Here is an 18,131-nt window from a genome sequence, read left to right on the forward strand (position 1 = left end):
TTTCTAGGCCTAGGGTATGATATGTTAGGGCGTAGATTTGGAGGGCTGTGATGTGAGCTATGAATTTACTTTGAACAACACCATAGGTTGGTTTGTTTTTTTTTTTTAGTAGAATGGACACTGTTAAAATATTCTGCTGGGCATGGTAGCTCAGGCCTGTAGTCTGAGGTGGGAGAGTCATTTGACTTTGAGGCACCATGATTGTGCCTGTGAATAGCCACCACTGCACTCTGGCCTGGGCAATATAGTAAGACCCCATCTCTAAAAAATAAAAAAGAATGTTCTGTTGCTAAATTTCTATTCAGTGAATGAACTCTTTCTCAGTATAGTTTGGGAAATTAGAGGTTTTTTTTTTTTCTTTTTTCTGCATTAGTCTTTAAAAAAATTTTTTTTAAACTTTATGGACACAGTAGTTACATTTATGGGATATATATGATATTTTGATACAAGCATAGAATGTGTAATGATCAAATTATGGTAATTGGGGTATCTGTCACTTCAAGCATTTATAACTTTTCTTGTGTTAGGAACGTTCTGATTCTACTTAGTTATTTTGAAGTATAGAATAAACTATTATTAACTATAGTCACACTAGACCTTATTCCTTATTTCCGTTAAGTGTGTTTTTGTACCTATTAACCAACCTCTTTTTCTCACCTCCACCTTTCCCAGCCTCTGGTAACCACCATTCCACTCTAGCTCCATGAGTTTAACTTTTTTTAAGCTCCCACATATGAATGAGAACATGTGAAGTTTGTCTTTCTGTGCCTGGCTTATTTCACTTAACATAATGTCCTCCAGTTCCATTCATGTTACATTTTTATGGCAAAATAGTAAGAAATTAGAAATTTTTACCATAAAACTGAAGACCTAGAATACACTGAGGAAGAATGGAGGGTTCCAGGTTCTTGGTCTTATGGTTAACTGTGGCTGAGGAAGACAGATGTTATGCCAGAAGAGCTCGTCCCAATTGCTGATTTACTCATCAAATAATTCTTCAGTACCAGTCATGGGGCAAGCCCTGGGTTTATAATTATGAAAAGGACCTAGCTCCTGTATGGATGGCGGGGGTGAGATCTGGTAGGCCAAGGCTGTCTTTTCCAGAGGAGCAAGCATGTTAGGTGGGCCATGATTCAATTTAGTTCTTCAGTTCCAGGCGTATCTAGTCCTAGAACACACGGTGCCTGGATTTTTAGCCTTGTGGTCAGTATCTTTTGACCTCAAAATTGTTTCCTGTTTATTTAAACAGAAATCTATTTCATAATAGTTTAAAAAAAAAGCCTTATTGAAGTATAATTGACTTATAATAAATGATACATAAAGTGTAAAGTTTGAGGGTTTTTTGTTTGTTTGTTTTGAGACGGAGTCTTGCACTGTCGCCCAGGCTGGAGGGCAGTGGCGCGATCTCGGCTCATTGCAAGCTCTGCCTCCTGGGTTCACACCATTCTTCTGCCTCAGCCTCCCGAGCAGCTGGGACTACAGGCGCCCGCCACCACGCCCGGCTAATTTTTTGTATTTTTAGTAGAGACGGGGTTTCACCGTGTTAGTCAGGATGGTCTCCATCTCCTGACTTCGTGATTTGCCCGCCTTGGTCTCCCAAAGTGCTGGGATTACAGGCGTGAGCCACCGCGCCTGGCCAAGTTTTTTTGTTTTTTTGAGACAGAGTTTTGCTCTTGTTGGCCTAGGCTGAAGAGCAATGGCGTGATTTCGACTCACCGCAACCTCCACCTCCCAAGTTCAAGCGATTCTCCTGCCTCAGCCTCCAGAATAGCTGGGATTATAGGCATGCACCACCACGCCCGGCTAATTTTGTATTTTTAGTAGAGATGGGGTTTTTCCATGTTGGTCAGGCTGGTCTCGAACTCCTGACCTCAGGTGATCCACTCGCCTCAGCCTCCCAAAGTGCTGGGGTTACAGGCGTGAGCCTCTGCGCATGGCCAAATTTGAGTTTTCATATATGTATAAATCTGTGAAACCATCACCACAGTCAAGATAACGAAAACAGCGTATCGTCACCGCAAACGTTTTCTTGTGCTCCTTTGTAATCCCTCCCACCCCATCCCTTTCTGTCATGATAGCTGCAAGTGCATTTTTTAGATTTTTATATAAATGTTGTCATACGGTAGGTATTCTTTTGAGTACATACTGGCTTCTTCACTCAACATAATTATTTTGAGATTCATCCATGCTGCGGAATGTGTTAACAGCTTATTCCTTTTTATTGCTGAGTAGTATTCCATTGTATGGCTGTACACAACTTACCGATTTGCTTCTTGATAGACACTGTTTGTTTCCAGCTTTTGGATATTACAAATAAAAGTACTATGAACAAGTCTTTGTATGGACATATGCTTTCATTTCTCTTGGTTAAATACCTAGGAATGGAATGGTCAGGTTATATGGTAGGTATATATTCAGTTTTTAAAGAAACTGTCAAATTGTTTTCTGAAGAAGTTGTACCATTTTACGTTTTCACTGGGAGAGTTCCAGTTGCTTCACACACTTGCCACCACTTGGTATGGTCATTCTTTTTCATTTTAGCCATTCTAGTAAGTGGTTTCTCTTCATGGTTTTTTGTTTTTGTTTTTGTTTGTTGAGACGGAGTCTCATTCTGTTGCCCAGACTGGAGTGCTGTGGTGCAATCTTGGCTCACTGCAACCTCTATCTCCTGGGTTCAAGCAGTTCTGCCTCAGCCTCCTGAATAGCTGGGATTACAGGCGCATGCCACCACACCCATCTAATTTTTGCATTTTTAGTAGAGGTGGGGTTTCATCATGTTAGCCAGGCTGGTCTCAAACTCTTGACCTCAGGTGATCCACCCACCTCAGCCTCCCAAAGTGTTGGGATCACAGGCATGGGCCGCCGTGCCCCACCTCTTCATGCTTTAATTTGCATTTCCTTAATGACTAGATGTTGAGCATCTTTTCATGTGCTTGCTAGCCATCTGTATATCTTCTTTGGTTAAGTGACCATTAAGATCTTTTGCCTATTTTATTTATTATTATTTTTTTTAGAGTTGGGGAGGTCTTGCTGTTGCCTAAGCTGGAGTGCAGCATTGCAATCCTAGTTTGCCACAGCCTCCAACTCCTAGGCTTAGGCAGTCCTCTTGCCTCAGCCTCCTGAGTAGCTGGGACTACAGGCATGTGTCACCAAGCCCAGCTAATTTTTTTTTTTTTTGGTAATGTAGAGATGAGGTCTTGTTATGTTGCACAGGCTGGTTTTGAACTCCTGGGCTCAAGTGTTGCTCCCACCTTGGCCTCCTAAAGTGCTGGGATTACAGGTATAAGCCACTGCATTTGGCCCATGCCCGTTTAAAAAATTGGGTTTTCTTATTGAAATTTGAGAATGCTTTATATATTCTGGATACAAGCAAGCCCTTTATCAGATACATGATTTGCAAATGTTTTCTCTCTGTGTGTGGTTTGTCTTTGCATTATCTTAACATGTCTTTTGAAAAACAAAAGTTCTCAATTTTGATGAAGTCCAATTTATCAACTTTTTCTTTTATAGATTGTGTTTTTGGTAGATATATTAAAGGTATTTGCTTAAACCAAGGGCATGAAGATTTTCTTCTTGTGTTTTCTTCTCTGAGTTTTATAGTTTTAGGCTTCACCTGTAGGCCTATGATCTATTTTGATTTTTTTTTTTTTTTTTTTTTTTGAGACAGTTTCGCTCTTGTTGCCCAGGCTGGAGTGCAATGGCACTATCTCGGCTCACCACAACCTCCGCCTCCCAGATTCAAGCGATTCTCCTGCCTCAGCCTCCCGAGTAGCTGGGATTACAGGCATGCACCACCATGCCTGGCTAATTTTGTATTTTTAGTAGAGACGGGGTTTCGCCATGTTGGTCAGGCTGGTCTCGAGCTCCTGACCTCAGGGGATCCACCCGCCTCAGGCTCCGAAAGTGCTGGGATTACAGGCGTGAGCCACTGGGCCTGGCTATTCTGAATTTTTTATGCGGTTCAAGGAATGGATCAAGGTAGTTGTTCTTTGTTCCTCTTTCTTCCTCCTCCTCCTTCTCTTCTTCTTTCTTCCTCCTCTTCCTCCTCCTTTTTTTAACTTCATTTTGTAGATGAACTCCTTCCTTCCTTCTTCCTTTCTTTCCTCCTCCTCCTCCTCTTCATTTTTCTTTCTTCCCTGTTTTCCCAGTACCATTCTGTTGAAAGGACTGTTCTTTCTCCAGGGAGCTGCCTTTGCAACTTTGTCATAAATTAGTTGGTCAGATATGTGTGCGTTTGTTTCTGCACTCTGTTCTGTTCTCTTGATCTTGATGTCTGTTTTGATGCTTGTATCACACTGTCTTGATTATTGTTCCTTTGTGGAGTCCTCCAAGTTTGTTCTTTCAGTTCAAAGTTGTTAGGAGTATTCTGTCTTTTGTCTTTCTATATGAATTTTAGAGTCACTCAGTTTCTACAAGAAGTCCTGCTGAAATATTGATTGGGGTTAAATTGAATCTGTGGGTCAATTTGAGTATAATTGATATTAATAGTTTTGAATCTACTAGTCCATGAACACTGTATGTCTCCCTAAAGGTTTAGGTCTTTAAAAAATGTTTTTTTTTTTCAGCAATGTTGAAAATTTTTCAGTGTACAGGACTTGACATCTTTTGTTAGATTTATACCTAAGTATTTCTTATTTTTTGATACTATTGCTAATGGTAATTTTTAAATATCTGAACTTATGGTAGAGTTTGTATAGAATTGACATCAATTCTTCCTTAAATATTTGGAGGAATTTTCCATTGAAGCTATTTGTGCCTGGAGTTTCCTTTGAAGATTTTTAACTAAAAATTCAATTCCTTTTAGGGCTGTTCAGATTGTTTATTTATTTTGGAGTGAACTTTGCATTTCATCTTTCAAAGAATTTGTGTATTTCATCCAAATTGTCAGATTTATTGACATAAAGTTTTTCATACTATTACCTTATTCTTCACCCCTCCTCTTTTATAATTTCTTTATAATTTCTCTGGAATCCATAGTGATGACATCTCTCTTCTGACAGTGGTATTTTTTTTTTTTTTTTTTTTAAGATGGAGTCTCGTTCTGTCGGCCAGGCTGCAGTGCAGTTGCGTAATCTTGGCTCACTATAACCTCTGCCTCCCAGGTTCAAGTGATTCTCCTGCCTTAGCCTCCTGAGTAGCTGGGACCACAGGCATGGGCCACCACACCTGGCTAATTTTTGTATTTTTAGTAGACGGGGTTTCGCCATGTTGGCCAGGCTGGTCTCGAACTCCTGACCTCAGATGATCTGCTGGATCATCTCCCAAAGTGTTGGGATTACAGGTGTGAGCCACCACGCCCAGCCTGGTATTTTGTATTCTTTATTTTTTTTGCTGATCAGACTGTCTAGAGGTTTATTAATATTACTGATCTCAAAAAAACAACTTGTTTTTCTTATTTTCTCTATTATTTTTCTGTTTTCAATTTCAGTAATGTCCATTCTCATCTTTATTATTTCTTATTGCTGGGTTTCATTTGCTCTTCTTTTGTAGTTTCCTTTTTTTTTTTTTTCCAGGTTCAAGCGATTCTCCTGCCTCAGCCTCTCAAGTTGCTGGGATTACAGGCGTGCATCACCACACCCGACTAATTTTTGTATTTTAGTATTCACCGTGTTGGCCAGGCTGGTCTCGAACTCCTGATCTCAAGTGATCCGCCTGCCTCAGCCTCCCAGAATGCTGGGATTACAGGCATGAGCCGCCATGCCCAGCCCTTGCTGGTTTTCTATCTGCTTGTTCTATCAAGAGGGTTATTAAAATCTCTGACTTTAATTGTGGACTCGTCTGTTAGCAGTTATAGTAGTTTTTGTTTCATGAATTTTGAAGTTTCTTTCGTAAATTTTAATAGATACATAAACATTTAGGATTATGTCCTCTTGAATCAATCCCTGTATCATTATTAAATGACCTTCTTTATTGCTGGTAATATTTGCACTGAAGTAAACTTTGTGTGATATTAATACACTCCAGCTATCCTTTTTTTGAGACAGGGTCTCACTCCTGTTTCCCAGGCTGTAGTGCAGTAGCACGATTATAGCTCACTGCAGCCTTAACTTTCCAGGCTCAGATGATCCTCCCACCTCAGCCTCTCGAGTAGCTGGGACTACAGCATTTGTCCCAATACCCGGCTAATTTTTTGTATTTTTAGAGAGATGGCGTTTTGCCATGTTGCTCAGGCTGGTCTTGAACTCCTGGGCTCAAGTGATCCTTCTGCGTCAGCCTCCCAAAATGCTGAGATTTTGGGGATTACAGGAGTGAGCCACTGTACCCACCCTTCCAGCTATCCTTTGATTAGTGTTAACATGGTATATCTTTTTTTATTCTTTTATTTTCTCTTATTTATGCCTATATAAAGTGAGTTTCTTTTAGGTAATATGTAGTTGTATCTTGCATTTTTCCCTACATGACAAATTCTGCCTTTCAGTTGGAGTGTTTAGATCATTCTGTATGCTTATTGATTAGGCAAATTTAATTAAAATCTACCATATTACCCTTTGTTTTCATTTGTACCATCTGTTTGTCTCCTTTTTTTTTTTTCTTTTGGATTATTTTTTATTCTCTTCTATGTTGGCTTACTTGCTATAACTCTTGTGTTATTTTAGTGGGGTTCATCATTAACTTATCATAGACTACCTTTAAGTAATGGACCACTTTATCTGTAGTTTGAGAGCCTTAAAACAGTGTGCTTCTGTTTCTCTCTTCCTAGCTTTGGTGCTGTTATTGTCAAAATTTTACTTCTGTATATGTTATAAACTGCACAATATAGTATCTGTGTTTTTGCTTTAAATAATTGTAGGTCAACAGCGTTTTCTTTCAGAACTTTAACATGTCATATCACTGTCTTCTAGGCTGTATTGTTTCTAATGAGAAATCTGCTGTCATCTAGATCTTTGTTTTTCTGTGCATGCCTTCTTTTTCTGCCTGCTTTTAAGATTTTATCGCTGATTTTAAGCAATTCAATTCCAATGTGACTTGGAGTTGTATTCTTTGTATTTCTGGTGCTTGTGGTTCATTGAGCTACTTGGAGTTGTGGGTTTGTAGTTTTCATCAAATTGGGAAATTTTCCCCATTGTTTCTTCAGATGTTGTGTCTGTTCCCCCATGTATTAGGGTGTGTGAGGTTGTTCCACAGCTTACTGATGATTTGCACATTTTTTCCTGGTATTTTTTCATTCTGTGTTTTAGTTCAGAGTGTTTCTATTATTATGTCTTCAAGTTACTAATCTTTTCTACTACAAAATCTAACCCGTTAATGTTCTGCAGTGTATTTTTCATCTTAAGTGTTACAGTTTTTATCTCTAGGTAATAGGTTTGTAAAGGGCCAGGCATTAAATGTTTTCAGCTTTGCAGGCCATATAGTCTTTCCTGCAGCTACTCAGCTCTGCCGCTGAAGCTTGAAAGCAGCCATAGACAATATGTATTTGTGGCTGTGTTCTGATAAAACTTCATTTTAAAAACAGATGGGGCCAGGCACAGTGGTACTTGCCTGTAATCCTGTCACTTCGGGAGGCCGAGGCAGGCAGATCACTTGAGGCCAGGAGTTCAAGACCAGCCTGGCCAACATGGCAAAACCCCGTCTCTAGTAAAAATATAAAAATTAGCTAGGCATGGTGGCACATGCTTGTAATTCCAGCTACTCAGGAGGCTGAGGGACAAGAATTGCTTGAATCCAGAAGGTGAAGGTTGCAGTGAGCTGAGACCGCACCACTGGCACTCCAGCCTGGGTGACAGAGTGAGACTCTGTCTCAAAAATAAATAAATAAACAAACAAACAAATGGGAAGAGATTGATCCAGCCCATGGGCTATGGTTTGCTGACCTACTGCCACTTCCTCAATGGCCTCTCACCCTCTGGTCCCACAGAGCTGCGGTGCAACCCTGGGCAGTTTGCGTGTCGCAGCGGCACCATCCAGTGCATCCCCCTCCCCTGGCAGTGTGATGGCTGGGCAACTTGCGAGGATGAGAGCGACGAAGCCAACTGTCCAGGTGAGTGTGTTGAGTAGGTGGGGTACACACCACCTTGTCTCTTTGTTGTAGCTCGGTGACTGTGCCTCTTGTGAGGGGTGGAGGTGTGTGCTGTCTTAACACATTGGAAAGTTAGTTTGAGCCGACCCCTTCCTCTTATCTCTCTTTCTGTCTTTTTAAAAAATAGGTGCCCAACCTAGGCAGATCCCAGAACTTGCAAGATGGCAGGGCTGTGGGGAGGCCCTTGAGATGCCCAGGAGGCCACACTTAAGGAGGCGCTGCACTCCCTGGACTTGCATGATCTTGCGTGTCAACCCCTCCTGAGGGGTGGCACCTTGGCCGCCTCTCTGACCTTATCCCCATCCTGGCTCTGGATGTGGGTGCCTCTTGATCCTGAATGTGCTCTTTTAGACTGGCCTTGGCACGCCCTCCCCTCCTGCTCACTCATTCACCTGGAACTTTGCACTCACAGGTTCTCTCCTGGCCATTATGTAGTCTCCTGAAGATGTATGGAAAGGCCACAAAAAGGCTAAATCAGAGAACCAGGTTCTTCACCTGGTTTCTGCCCCAGCACCCTCAAGGAATACAGGGCACCCCATGAATAACAATGTTCACTGGATCCGTTGTTCTCAACTTTGGTTGGGTGGGAGGTGTAGTGAGTACTTGTGCATGTGTGTGTGAATGTGTGAGACATACATATACATGTATCCATGAATTCGTTTTTATGACTAGGTGGTGCTGATAAAGCCACTAAGGGGAAAGTGTGTCTTACCCCAGCTTGAGAATCACAGGCTTAAATGCTTTGGCCAGGCATGCAAACTCCTTCACAAGCTGGTTTAGGTCTGCTTTGCCAACCTGATTTATCACTACTTCCCCTTCAGTGGCTCAGCTGGGCTGTTTCCTGTGCCCACTCCCATTAATAATCTCCTAGATGCGTGCTTACTTTATGTTTTCCTGGAATTCCCTTGTTCTGTTTCTGCATAGACAAGCCTTGCTGTCCTTCAAGGTGTAGCTCAGATATTACCACAGTGGGAGAATGTCTGTGGTCCCTCCTTTTATGGATTGGCTTCTTCCAGTCCCCCATTTGTCCCTCTCTTATAGCATCAGAACCATTGGTAATTCTCACCATTCCTGGTGTCCAGGATTGATTTTTCCATCCAGACCATGAGTTCCCAGAGGGCAGAGACCTTTCTTCTTCCTTAGTGGGACTTGGCCTAGGACATGAAAGGTGTGCCATAATTCCTATAGGCTTAGTACTAAAGGAAAACCAATTCATTCCAACCAGGGTATTAGGCAGGGGATTAGGTGACATTTGAACTTGTGGTAGTTCTTTGGGGGGGGGGGGGGGGTTCCGAAATAAGCATAGATGGTCTGGTCAGATTGTATTTGCCTGTAAAGAATGCTGTTTAGGCTGGGTGTGAAGGCTCACACCTGTAACCCAGCACTTTGGGAGGCCGAGGTGGGTGGATCACTTTAGGCCAGGAGTTTGAGATCAGCTTGGCCAACATAGTGAAACCCCGTTTCTAATAAAAATACAAAAATTGGCCAGGTGTGATGCTGCACACCTATAATCCCAGCTACTCAGGAGGCTGAGGCACAAGTTGCTTGAACCTGGGAGGCGGAGGTTGCAGTGAGTCGAGATTGTGCCACTGCACTTTATCCTGGGCTACAGAACAAGACTCTGTGTCAAAGGCAAAAAAAAAAAAAAAAAAAAAGCCAGGCGCAGTGGCTCATGCCTTGTAATCCCAACACTTTTGGAGGCCGAGGCAGGCAGGATCACTTGAGATCAGGAGTTTCAGACCAGCCTGGCCGACATCGTGAAATTTCATCTCTACTAAAAATACAAAAATTAGCCGGGCGTGGTGGCGAGCACCTGTAATCCCAGCTGAGGCAGGAGAATCACTTGAACCCAGGAGGTAGAGGTTGCTGTGAGCTGAGATCATGCCAGTGCACTCTAGCCTGGGTGACAGAGTGAGATTCTGTTTCAAAAAAAATAAAAGAATGCTGTTTAGAGGGGGCCCCTCCTGATCATCCCTGGAGCCCGTTCTTCATCAGATTATGCATGTCTCTGGTGGAGGTGTTTGCCTTTCCAAATGAGGGTTTGCATGGTGTTGGCCCGGTCAGGAGCCTCTGGGACAGCCCTTTGTCTGGGAGCCTCTCTGGTGGGTCTTTGGGGTCAAAGCCCAGAGAAAGTGGATTCCCAGTGGGCTTCCCAGTGCTTGGGCTGCTGAAGTTCCCTGGTTGGTCAGCCTGGGGACGACCATGTGGTTATGAGTGGGAGCCTCCCCTTGTCTGACTCACAGAGTGAGACCTTATATCCAGCCTCTTGGAGAATTCCTGAAGAGAGAACCAGATGATGCTTGGTTCGCTTTCAAATGGAAGCAGAGTTTATTTGCTGTCCTCAAAGTGCCATTTGGCTTTGCTTTTGTGGTTGTTTGTAATAACTGTCCTGTTACACACACTGAACATAGTGGTATCCACACTCATAGTTGCCGCCTTGTTCATCTTTCCATGCTCTGAAGACTTGTTGAAGGCAAGGAGTAGGTTTTATTTCCCCTGACCACATGGCCTGGCACGGAGGAGGCATCAACTTTGCACTTGAGTATTGGCTTGAAGTTCCATTGGTTGCTATATGTTTTCCCTAGACAGAAAAATAAAATCTCTCATAGAAGCTGAAAGTTACGAGTGGTGGCCTGCACCAGGACCGAGCAGTGAAGGCATGACAATGAGGACTCTTGTGTGCAAGCCCACTGAGGCTTGGTAGGGCCTAGGAGTGTTCCAGGTGGGCTGAGGAGGCCACTGCCCTGACAAGGCTCACCCTGCTTCTCCTTGACTCATGGTCCTATGATTGTCCTTGTATAGTGCTGTGTCACAGTCTGGAGGGTGAGCAGATTGATTTTTTTTTTATTTGAAACGGAGTCTTGCTTTGTCGCCCAGGCTGGAGTGCAGTGGCGCAATCTCTGCTCACTGCAAGCTCCGCCTCCCGGGGTTCACGCCATTCTCCTGCCTCAGCCTCCTGAGTAGCTGGGATTACAGGCGCCCGCCAACACACTCGGCTAATTTTTTTTGTATTTTTAGTAGAGACAGGGGGGTTTCACTGTGCTAGCCAGGATGGTCTCGATCTCCTGACCTCGTGATCCGCCCGCCTCAGCCTCCCAAAGTGCTGGGATTACAGGCGTGAGCCACCGCGCCCGGCCAAGCAGATTGATTTCTAGTTGTTCTTAAAGTTGAGATTCTGAGCAAATTAAGCCATAAAAATGTACAAAGAATATGTAATACATATTTTCTTACTTCCCTGAATTAATAACTGCTAAAATCTTGTGATTTTTTTTCTAGTTTATTTTAAAAGAAATTTTTAAAAAGTCATGGATATAGAGTCAAGTCCTCATTGACACTCTCCCTTCCCCCAACATCCTCCCCTCTCAAAAAAGGACACTCTTTGTGTTTGTTGAGGCGAGTAGAGAGTTAGCTAATAACCACCTTTGCTCAAAAGCTGTGACCTTCCTTTGTATGAGGAGAGTTTCAGTAACCCCTCGGGAAGCCCTGGCCATTCTCAGTCAAGTTGCTTTTGAACTAGACTTAAGGACTTCTGGAGTTACCGTATGAGGTTACTTCATTGCCCTGCTAAAAGCCTGCTAAAAAGGAGTATAAAAAATGTAAAACCAAAGGGACAAAAAAAGGGGAAAGATGTAACAGTAGATCAGTAATTTCTGCATGTTTTCAAAAAGAGGGAAATGACATGCTAGGTACAGCCTGGGCATTCAGTACCTTCCCACTCACTCCCTTCTGGGCTTGTCCCTGGGTTTCAGAGGCTGGAATGCTGGAGCAGTAGCACTCAGAACCCCCTGGCAGCAGGCTTTTGTGTGTCATTTGCCCTATGACATGTGTCTTGGGAAATGTGGCAAGTGGAAGGGAGGTGGAACCTTTCTTCCTCAGGCCATAGTGTATGTTGGGGGGTGTGCATGGGCTTAGATTTTTGAGGTGACTTTTTGCAGTGGCTTCTACCTTCCCCCACTGGCCAGCTGTCTCAGGGCTGCAGAGCAGCTGCAGTATTGGCAGCAGATTTTTGCGGTTTCCTTACCTATAGATGGCAGTAGGAGCTTCCTGACTCTTGACGATAACTGTAGGAATTAGATGGAGAGTTAGTTAGCCCACTTTACTTTCGCTCACACTATATAGCCTTGCCAGTTGTTTTGAAAGCACCTATTTTCTGTATTAAACCCTTCGTGTTTGAAATACCTTAGCATGGTTTCTGTTTTCCCAGTGGAACCATCTTTGATATAAACGAGAATTAACAAAAGATGTGTAAAATTTTTGAGTGAGAAAAATTTGCAATTTTATTAAGAGACATTAAAGAAGACAAATAAATAGTGGCAGAATGTTCTTGCCTAGGAAGACAGAATCTTTGAAAAACTCATATTATTCTGTGGATTCAGTGCCTCTTTAAAGCTCCGTGAGTTTTATGTGAAATGTGATAAGTCGATTCTAAAATGTTGAGAAGAATTAAGTCCTAGTATTGAGAGGTTGTTGTGAAGAAGAAGAATGAGGAGGGAGCACTTGCCTTGCCCGTATCAAGATTTACTTCAAAATTGGCTCAGGGAAATCCAAATTGGCCAGTGAGACATAAGCTGTCAGAAACAGACCTAAGAAGCTTGAATTCCAGAGGTGGAATTTCATATTGCTGTGCAAAGGGTGGGCTCTTCAAACACAGTGCTGTGACAGTCGGAGAAGGATGCAGTTGGATCCCTAACTCACAACATACAGGAAATTCAGTTTTGGATAAATTATAGGAGACTATCTTTAAGACCTTGATAGGGAAGTGTGCCTTTTTCTTTTTTTTTCTTTTTTTTTTTTTTTTGAGACAATGTCTGGCTCTGTCACCCAGGCTGGAGTGCAGTGACACGTTCTTGGATCACTGCAACCTCCGCCTCCTGGGCTCAAGCCATCCTCCTACCTCAGTCTCCCGAGTAGCTAGGACTACAAGCATGCACCACCATGCCTGGCTAATTTTTGCATTTTTTCATAGAATCGGTGTTTCGCCACGTTGCCCAGGCTGGTCTCTAACTCATGAGTTTAAGCAATCTGCCTGCTTCGGCCTCCCAAAGTGCCTGGATTACAGGGGCGTGAGCCACTGTGCCCAGCTACCTTTTTCTTTTCTTTCTTTTTTCTTTTCTTTTTTTTTTTTGGAGATGGAGTTTTGCTCTGTCACCCAGGCTGGAGTGCAGTTGTGCGATCTCGGCTCACTGCAACCTCCACCCCCTGGGTTCAAGTGATTCTCCTGCCTCAGCCTTCTGAGTAGCTGGGATTACAGGCATCTGCCACCACGCTCGTCTAATTTTTGTATTTTTAGTAGAGACAGGGTTTTGCCATGTTGGCCGGGCTGGACTTGAACCCCTGATCTCAGGCGATCTGCCTGCCTCGGCTTCCCAAAGTGCTGGGATTACAGGTGCGTGAGCCACCACACCTAGCCTCTGGCCACCTTTTTCTTAATCACATAAAATATTCACTCTAAAATAAAAATGACTGAATTTGCTAGATTAAAATTAAGATCTCTCGTTTATTGAAAGACACCCATAGGCAAGGTGCTTATGCCAGGAATCCCAGCACTTTGGAAGGCCAAGGTGGGCAGATTGCCAGAGCCCAAGAGTTCCAGACCAGCCAGGGCAACTTGGTGAAATCCTGTCTCTATGGAAAAAAAAAAAAAAAAAAAAAAAGAATTAGCCAGATGTGGTGGTACACATTTGTAGTCCCAGCTCGTCAGTAGGCTGAGGTGGGAAGAATCACCTGAGTCCCTGAGGTCAAGGCTGCAGTGAGCCGAGATTACACCACTGGACATCAGAGTGAGACCCTGTCTCAAAAAAAAGAAAAACAAAACCCAAAACAAACAGACAAAAAACACCAGTAAAGACTGTGAAAAGACAAGCTAGAGTGGAGAGAAGATATTTGCAACACTTACAGCCTATAAACGATAAGGATTCTAATTGAGTGTATATAAAGAACTCCTATAAAGCATTTCATAGATGGTGATTAAACATAGAAAAAAACATTTAACCTCGTTAGTATTCTAAGACTACATACAGTGAGATACCACTTTACAGATGCTTAGACTGGCAAAAATTAAGATGTTGGAGAGGATATGGATAGTGTGGAAATTTTATGTGCTTCTTTACACCCACTCTGGAATAGAGACATTATCTTGCAAAGCTGAACATTCTTATTTTCTGTGATCCAGGATTTCTATTTAGGGAAACTCTGGAAAAATTCTTGCAAAATTGTGTGTACAGTTTTTCCAGAGTGGGTGTAAAGGAGCACATAAAATTCCAAGCCATCCACATCCTCTCCAACTCTTGGTTTTGTCAGACATCTTAATTTTTGCCATTGATATATGTCTTGGAAACAACCCAAGTGTCTGTGCTCACATGATGGAATGTTATACACCAGCAATAGTAGTGAATGTTAGGTTTTTGCAGCAACATGGATGAATCTTGAAAACAGAACGTCAGCTAAAAGCAAGTTGCTAAAAACGACATATGGCACAATATAGAGAAGCAAAACAGATCGTTATATTACTTATAGATACATACACATGTGGTAAACTAAAAGAAAAAAATAGGTGCAGTGATACACAAAATTCTAGTTCCTGGTGGGGAGACAGAGGGATACAAGACTGGGAGAAGCAAAGTGGCGCTTGAATTCCTAAGTGCGGTGTGGGGAGGTCGCTCACAACTATATTTGATTATTAGGCTTATGAATCTTACATATGTGCTACATACATTCTTTGAAATGTTTGAAATATTTCACATATTATACAGCTTTTTTTCTTTCCAAAGAAAAGCCAACGGGAGAGTTAAACTGACTTGGCATAGCAGAGCAGCTGCAACCATGGGCCTGCTTGAGTGAGAACAACAAGAAATAAGCAGTTTGCCCAGCAGCCTCCCAGAAAGGCTCAGTGCTTGAAGGCTCTGAGTGCCAAGGGTGGCAGGCATCAGGCATAGACATGGGAATGGGATAGGGATTGGTGGAATTCTCTCTTGGCACCTGCATTCCCTTCTTCACTTTCCATCACTGGGTGACTCCTTCTGCTACCATAAGTTGTGGGGTTTCATTTCTTTTTTTTTTATACAGAGTCTTGCTCTGTTGCTCAAATGGAGTGCAGTGGTGAAACCACAGTTGACTGCCACCTCAAACTCCTGGACTCAAGCAATCCTCCCACCTCAGCCTCCTGAGTAGCTGAGACTACAGGCGTACACCACCATGCCCAGCTAATTTTTAAATTTTTTGTAGAGACGAGGTCTCGCCCTGTTGCCGAGGCTGGTCTTGAACTCCGGGGCTCTAGCAATCCTGCCCTCAGCCTCCCAAAGTGCTGGGATTACAGACATGAGCCACTGTGCCCCGCAGGAGTTGATTTTCTAGACCGACACTGTCCAGTGTAGTAGCCATGAGTCACATGTGGCTGTTTTTTTTTTTTTTTTCCTGCCTCAGGTTTATTTGTACAAATAGAACAGGAGGACCCCAGCCCCATGTAGATGGTAGCCCAGGGGCGGGGGTGTGGGGTCGCACCAGTCCTTCTGTCCTCACGTTGGCAGAGATATCTACTCTGAAGCCTTTGTAGGGGCCTGGGCACCTTTGGGAGCCTGAGCTGGAACTGAAGCTGGAGCCGCAGCCTGGGCCTTGGTTTGATCCTTGGCCTTGGCCTTTGGCCGGCACAGCCTGAGCCCCTTGGCAATACGGGCACGAGCACGCTTCCCAAGCTTGGAGTGGGCAGTGTAGGCAAGTCGATTGAGCTTGTGGCTGACACCCTTTGGGATCTTGGGCTTAACCTCCTTGGGCTTTATGAGGGCCTTGATAGCCTCGGCATGTGCACTCATGGCCTTGGCATTGTTGGCCTGCATCTTCTTTAGGCCCTTCTTCTTGTGCTTCTTGGCAAAATGCATGTTCCTCAGGAACTTGGGGTCCACCCCTTTAAGAGATTTGTATCTTGTGATCGGGGTTTCTTGATACCATTTCTGTGCCATTTTCGGGACTGGTTGTGTGTGGTGTGGTTCTTGGACTTGGCCATGTCTGCACCTTAAGCCGTGGCTCCCGAAGTGCCTAGAACCGGAAGAGCACATGTGGCTGTTTTGAAGGAAGATGTGCAGCAGGTGTAAAATACACACCAAATAGGAAAGACCTAGTACAAAAAAAGAACGTAAAACATCCCATGAATACTTCTTTATATTGATTCCATGTTGCAATAATAGTATTTTGAATATATTGGGTTAGATAAAGTATTAAAATTAATTTCATGTTTGTTTCTACTTGTTGAAATGTGGTTTGCATTGTGTTCCTATTAGACAGCACTTAAAGTCTGCAAAATAAGTGACACCAGGTACAACAGAGGGGAGTCGTGGAGGTTGAAAATAGAGGAATTAAGAGAAATTCTCTGTAGTGACAAGTAGGATGCTCAGGCCTATCTTCTGCCCTGCTCCCCAGATGTCAGCAGCCAGGTGTTTTCCCAGACAGGAGATTGGAGGAGTCTTTCCTGGAGACACTGGCACTTCATACAAGAGGTAGAAAAGTGTCAACATAATGGAAGGTTTCCAACTGAAAGACTAGCTCTCCCACCGTGGTCCCTGACAAGCGTCTAGCCCACTAGTGCTCACAGAGCCTCTGGCTAGCTGGGTCACCTTCCTCTTAGGATGAAAGACAACCAGTGCTGACCAGATCTAGAAGAAAACATCCACTGTGGATATTCGCCAGACTCTGAACAAAGCACCCCAGACCAGAAGGGCCACAGCAAAGTGGCCTGAGGCAGCCAACTCTGCTGTATGTCATATCGTGGTTAAATGTGGGGGCTTGAACCAGAGACTGGGGCTGCTCCCCTGCTTTCACCACTTACTGGCTGTGATCCTTTGGGCAAATTGCATCCGTAAAATGGAGAAAATAATAGTGCCTGTCACTTGGGGTTGTTGTGAGGATTAAATTACATGCTACATATAAAGGGGTTAGACAAGAATGTAGCACACAGTAATCCCTCAATTAGCAGTTGTTTTATTCATGTAATAAAACTTAAAAAAATGTATTCTGACATTGGTAAAATGGCAGTCTAGGAAGCTCCAGGTTCTCGTTCCACCATAGAAACATTAATAAGCAACTGGGGACTAGATGGGATAACTTTATAGAAGCTCTGGAAAACAGTCAGAGGTTTCTTAGCCCAGCTAAGAAAATGCCTAATCAAGAAAAAGCCACATTCAAAATACAGATTGAGTATCCCTTAACTGAAATGTTTGGGACCAGAAGTGTTTTGGATTTTGGATTTTTTTCTGATTTTGGAATATTTGCATTATACTTAGCAGTTGAACACCCCCAATACGAAATGCTCCAGTGAGCATTTCCTTTGAGTACAACGTTGGCTGGCACTCAAGAGTTTTGGATTTTGGGCTGGGCTCATACCTGTCATCTCAGTGCTTTGGGAGTTCAAGGTGGGAGGATTACTTGATGCCAGGATTGTAAGAGAATACTGTTAAGAATTGTACATTAACAAATTGCTTAACCTAAATGAAACGGACACATTCCTAGAAACATACAACCTGCCAAGACTGAATCATGAAGAAATAGAAAATCTGAATAGGACTATAATTAATAAGGAGATTGAATCAGTAATCAAAAACCTCTCAACAAAGAAAAGTCCGAACCACATGGCTTCACTGATGAATTCTCCAAACATCTAAAGAAGAATTAACATCAGTCCTTCTCAACTGAATTCATTCTGTGACTCTAACATGCCCTGATACCAAAGCCAGACAATAATACTACTAGAAAATTACAGACCAATATCCTTTGTGAATATTGATGCAAAATCCTCAACAAAATACTAGCAAAACCAAGTTAACCAAGTTTAGCAGTCTATCAAAAGGCTGGGACCAAGTGTAATGCAAGGATGTCTCAGCAAACTAAAATCAATCAGTGGTCAAAGACTGAAAGCTTTTTCCGCTAAGATCAGAGACAAGACAAGATGTCTGCTTTCACCACTTTTATTCACCATAGTATTGGAGTTAATTGCCCACAGTAATGAATTAAGAAGAGAAAGCCATCAAAATTGGAAAGGGAGAAGTAAAGTTATCCCTGTTTGTATGTGTGACGACATGATTTTATATATAAAAACCTTAAAGATTTCACAGAAACGTGGTTAGAA

At 43.0% G+C, this 18,131-nt stretch overlaps 1 protein-coding gene and 1 pseudogene across 4 annotated transcripts in view; one reads left to right on the plus strand and one right to left on the minus strand.

Moving 5' to 3' along the window:
- Window positions 1-18,131, plus strand: part of DGCR2 (DiGeorge syndrome critical region gene 2) — an 84,353-nt gene that overhangs the window by 24,956 nt on the left and 41,266 nt on the right. For 2 of the 3 annotated variants that reach the window (XM_030815879.1, XM_030815880.1), the window contains exon 2: window positions 7,856-7,978. The exons of the other annotated variant lie outside the window; for it this stretch is intronic. In XM_030815879.1, the coding sequence (XP_030671739.1) occupies window positions 7,856-7,978 (123 nt within the window). The remainder of the gene's footprint in view (window positions 1-7,855; window positions 7,979-18,131) is intronic. 3 annotated transcript variants of the gene reach the window in all.
- On the minus strand, window positions 15,433-16,470 carry LOC100579816 (annotated as a pseudogene). Its single transcript, XR_004030959.1, has one exon. The product of XR_004030959.1 is annotated as a 60S ribosomal protein L29 pseudogene (transcript).

The sequence above is a fragment of the Nomascus leucogenys genome, chromosome 7b (assembly GCF_006542625.1).
Source record: "Nomascus leucogenys isolate Asia chromosome 7b, Asia_NLE_v1, whole genome shotgun sequence".
Taxonomy (NCBI): Eukaryota; Metazoa; Chordata; class Mammalia; order Primates; family Hylobatidae; genus Nomascus; species Nomascus leucogenys.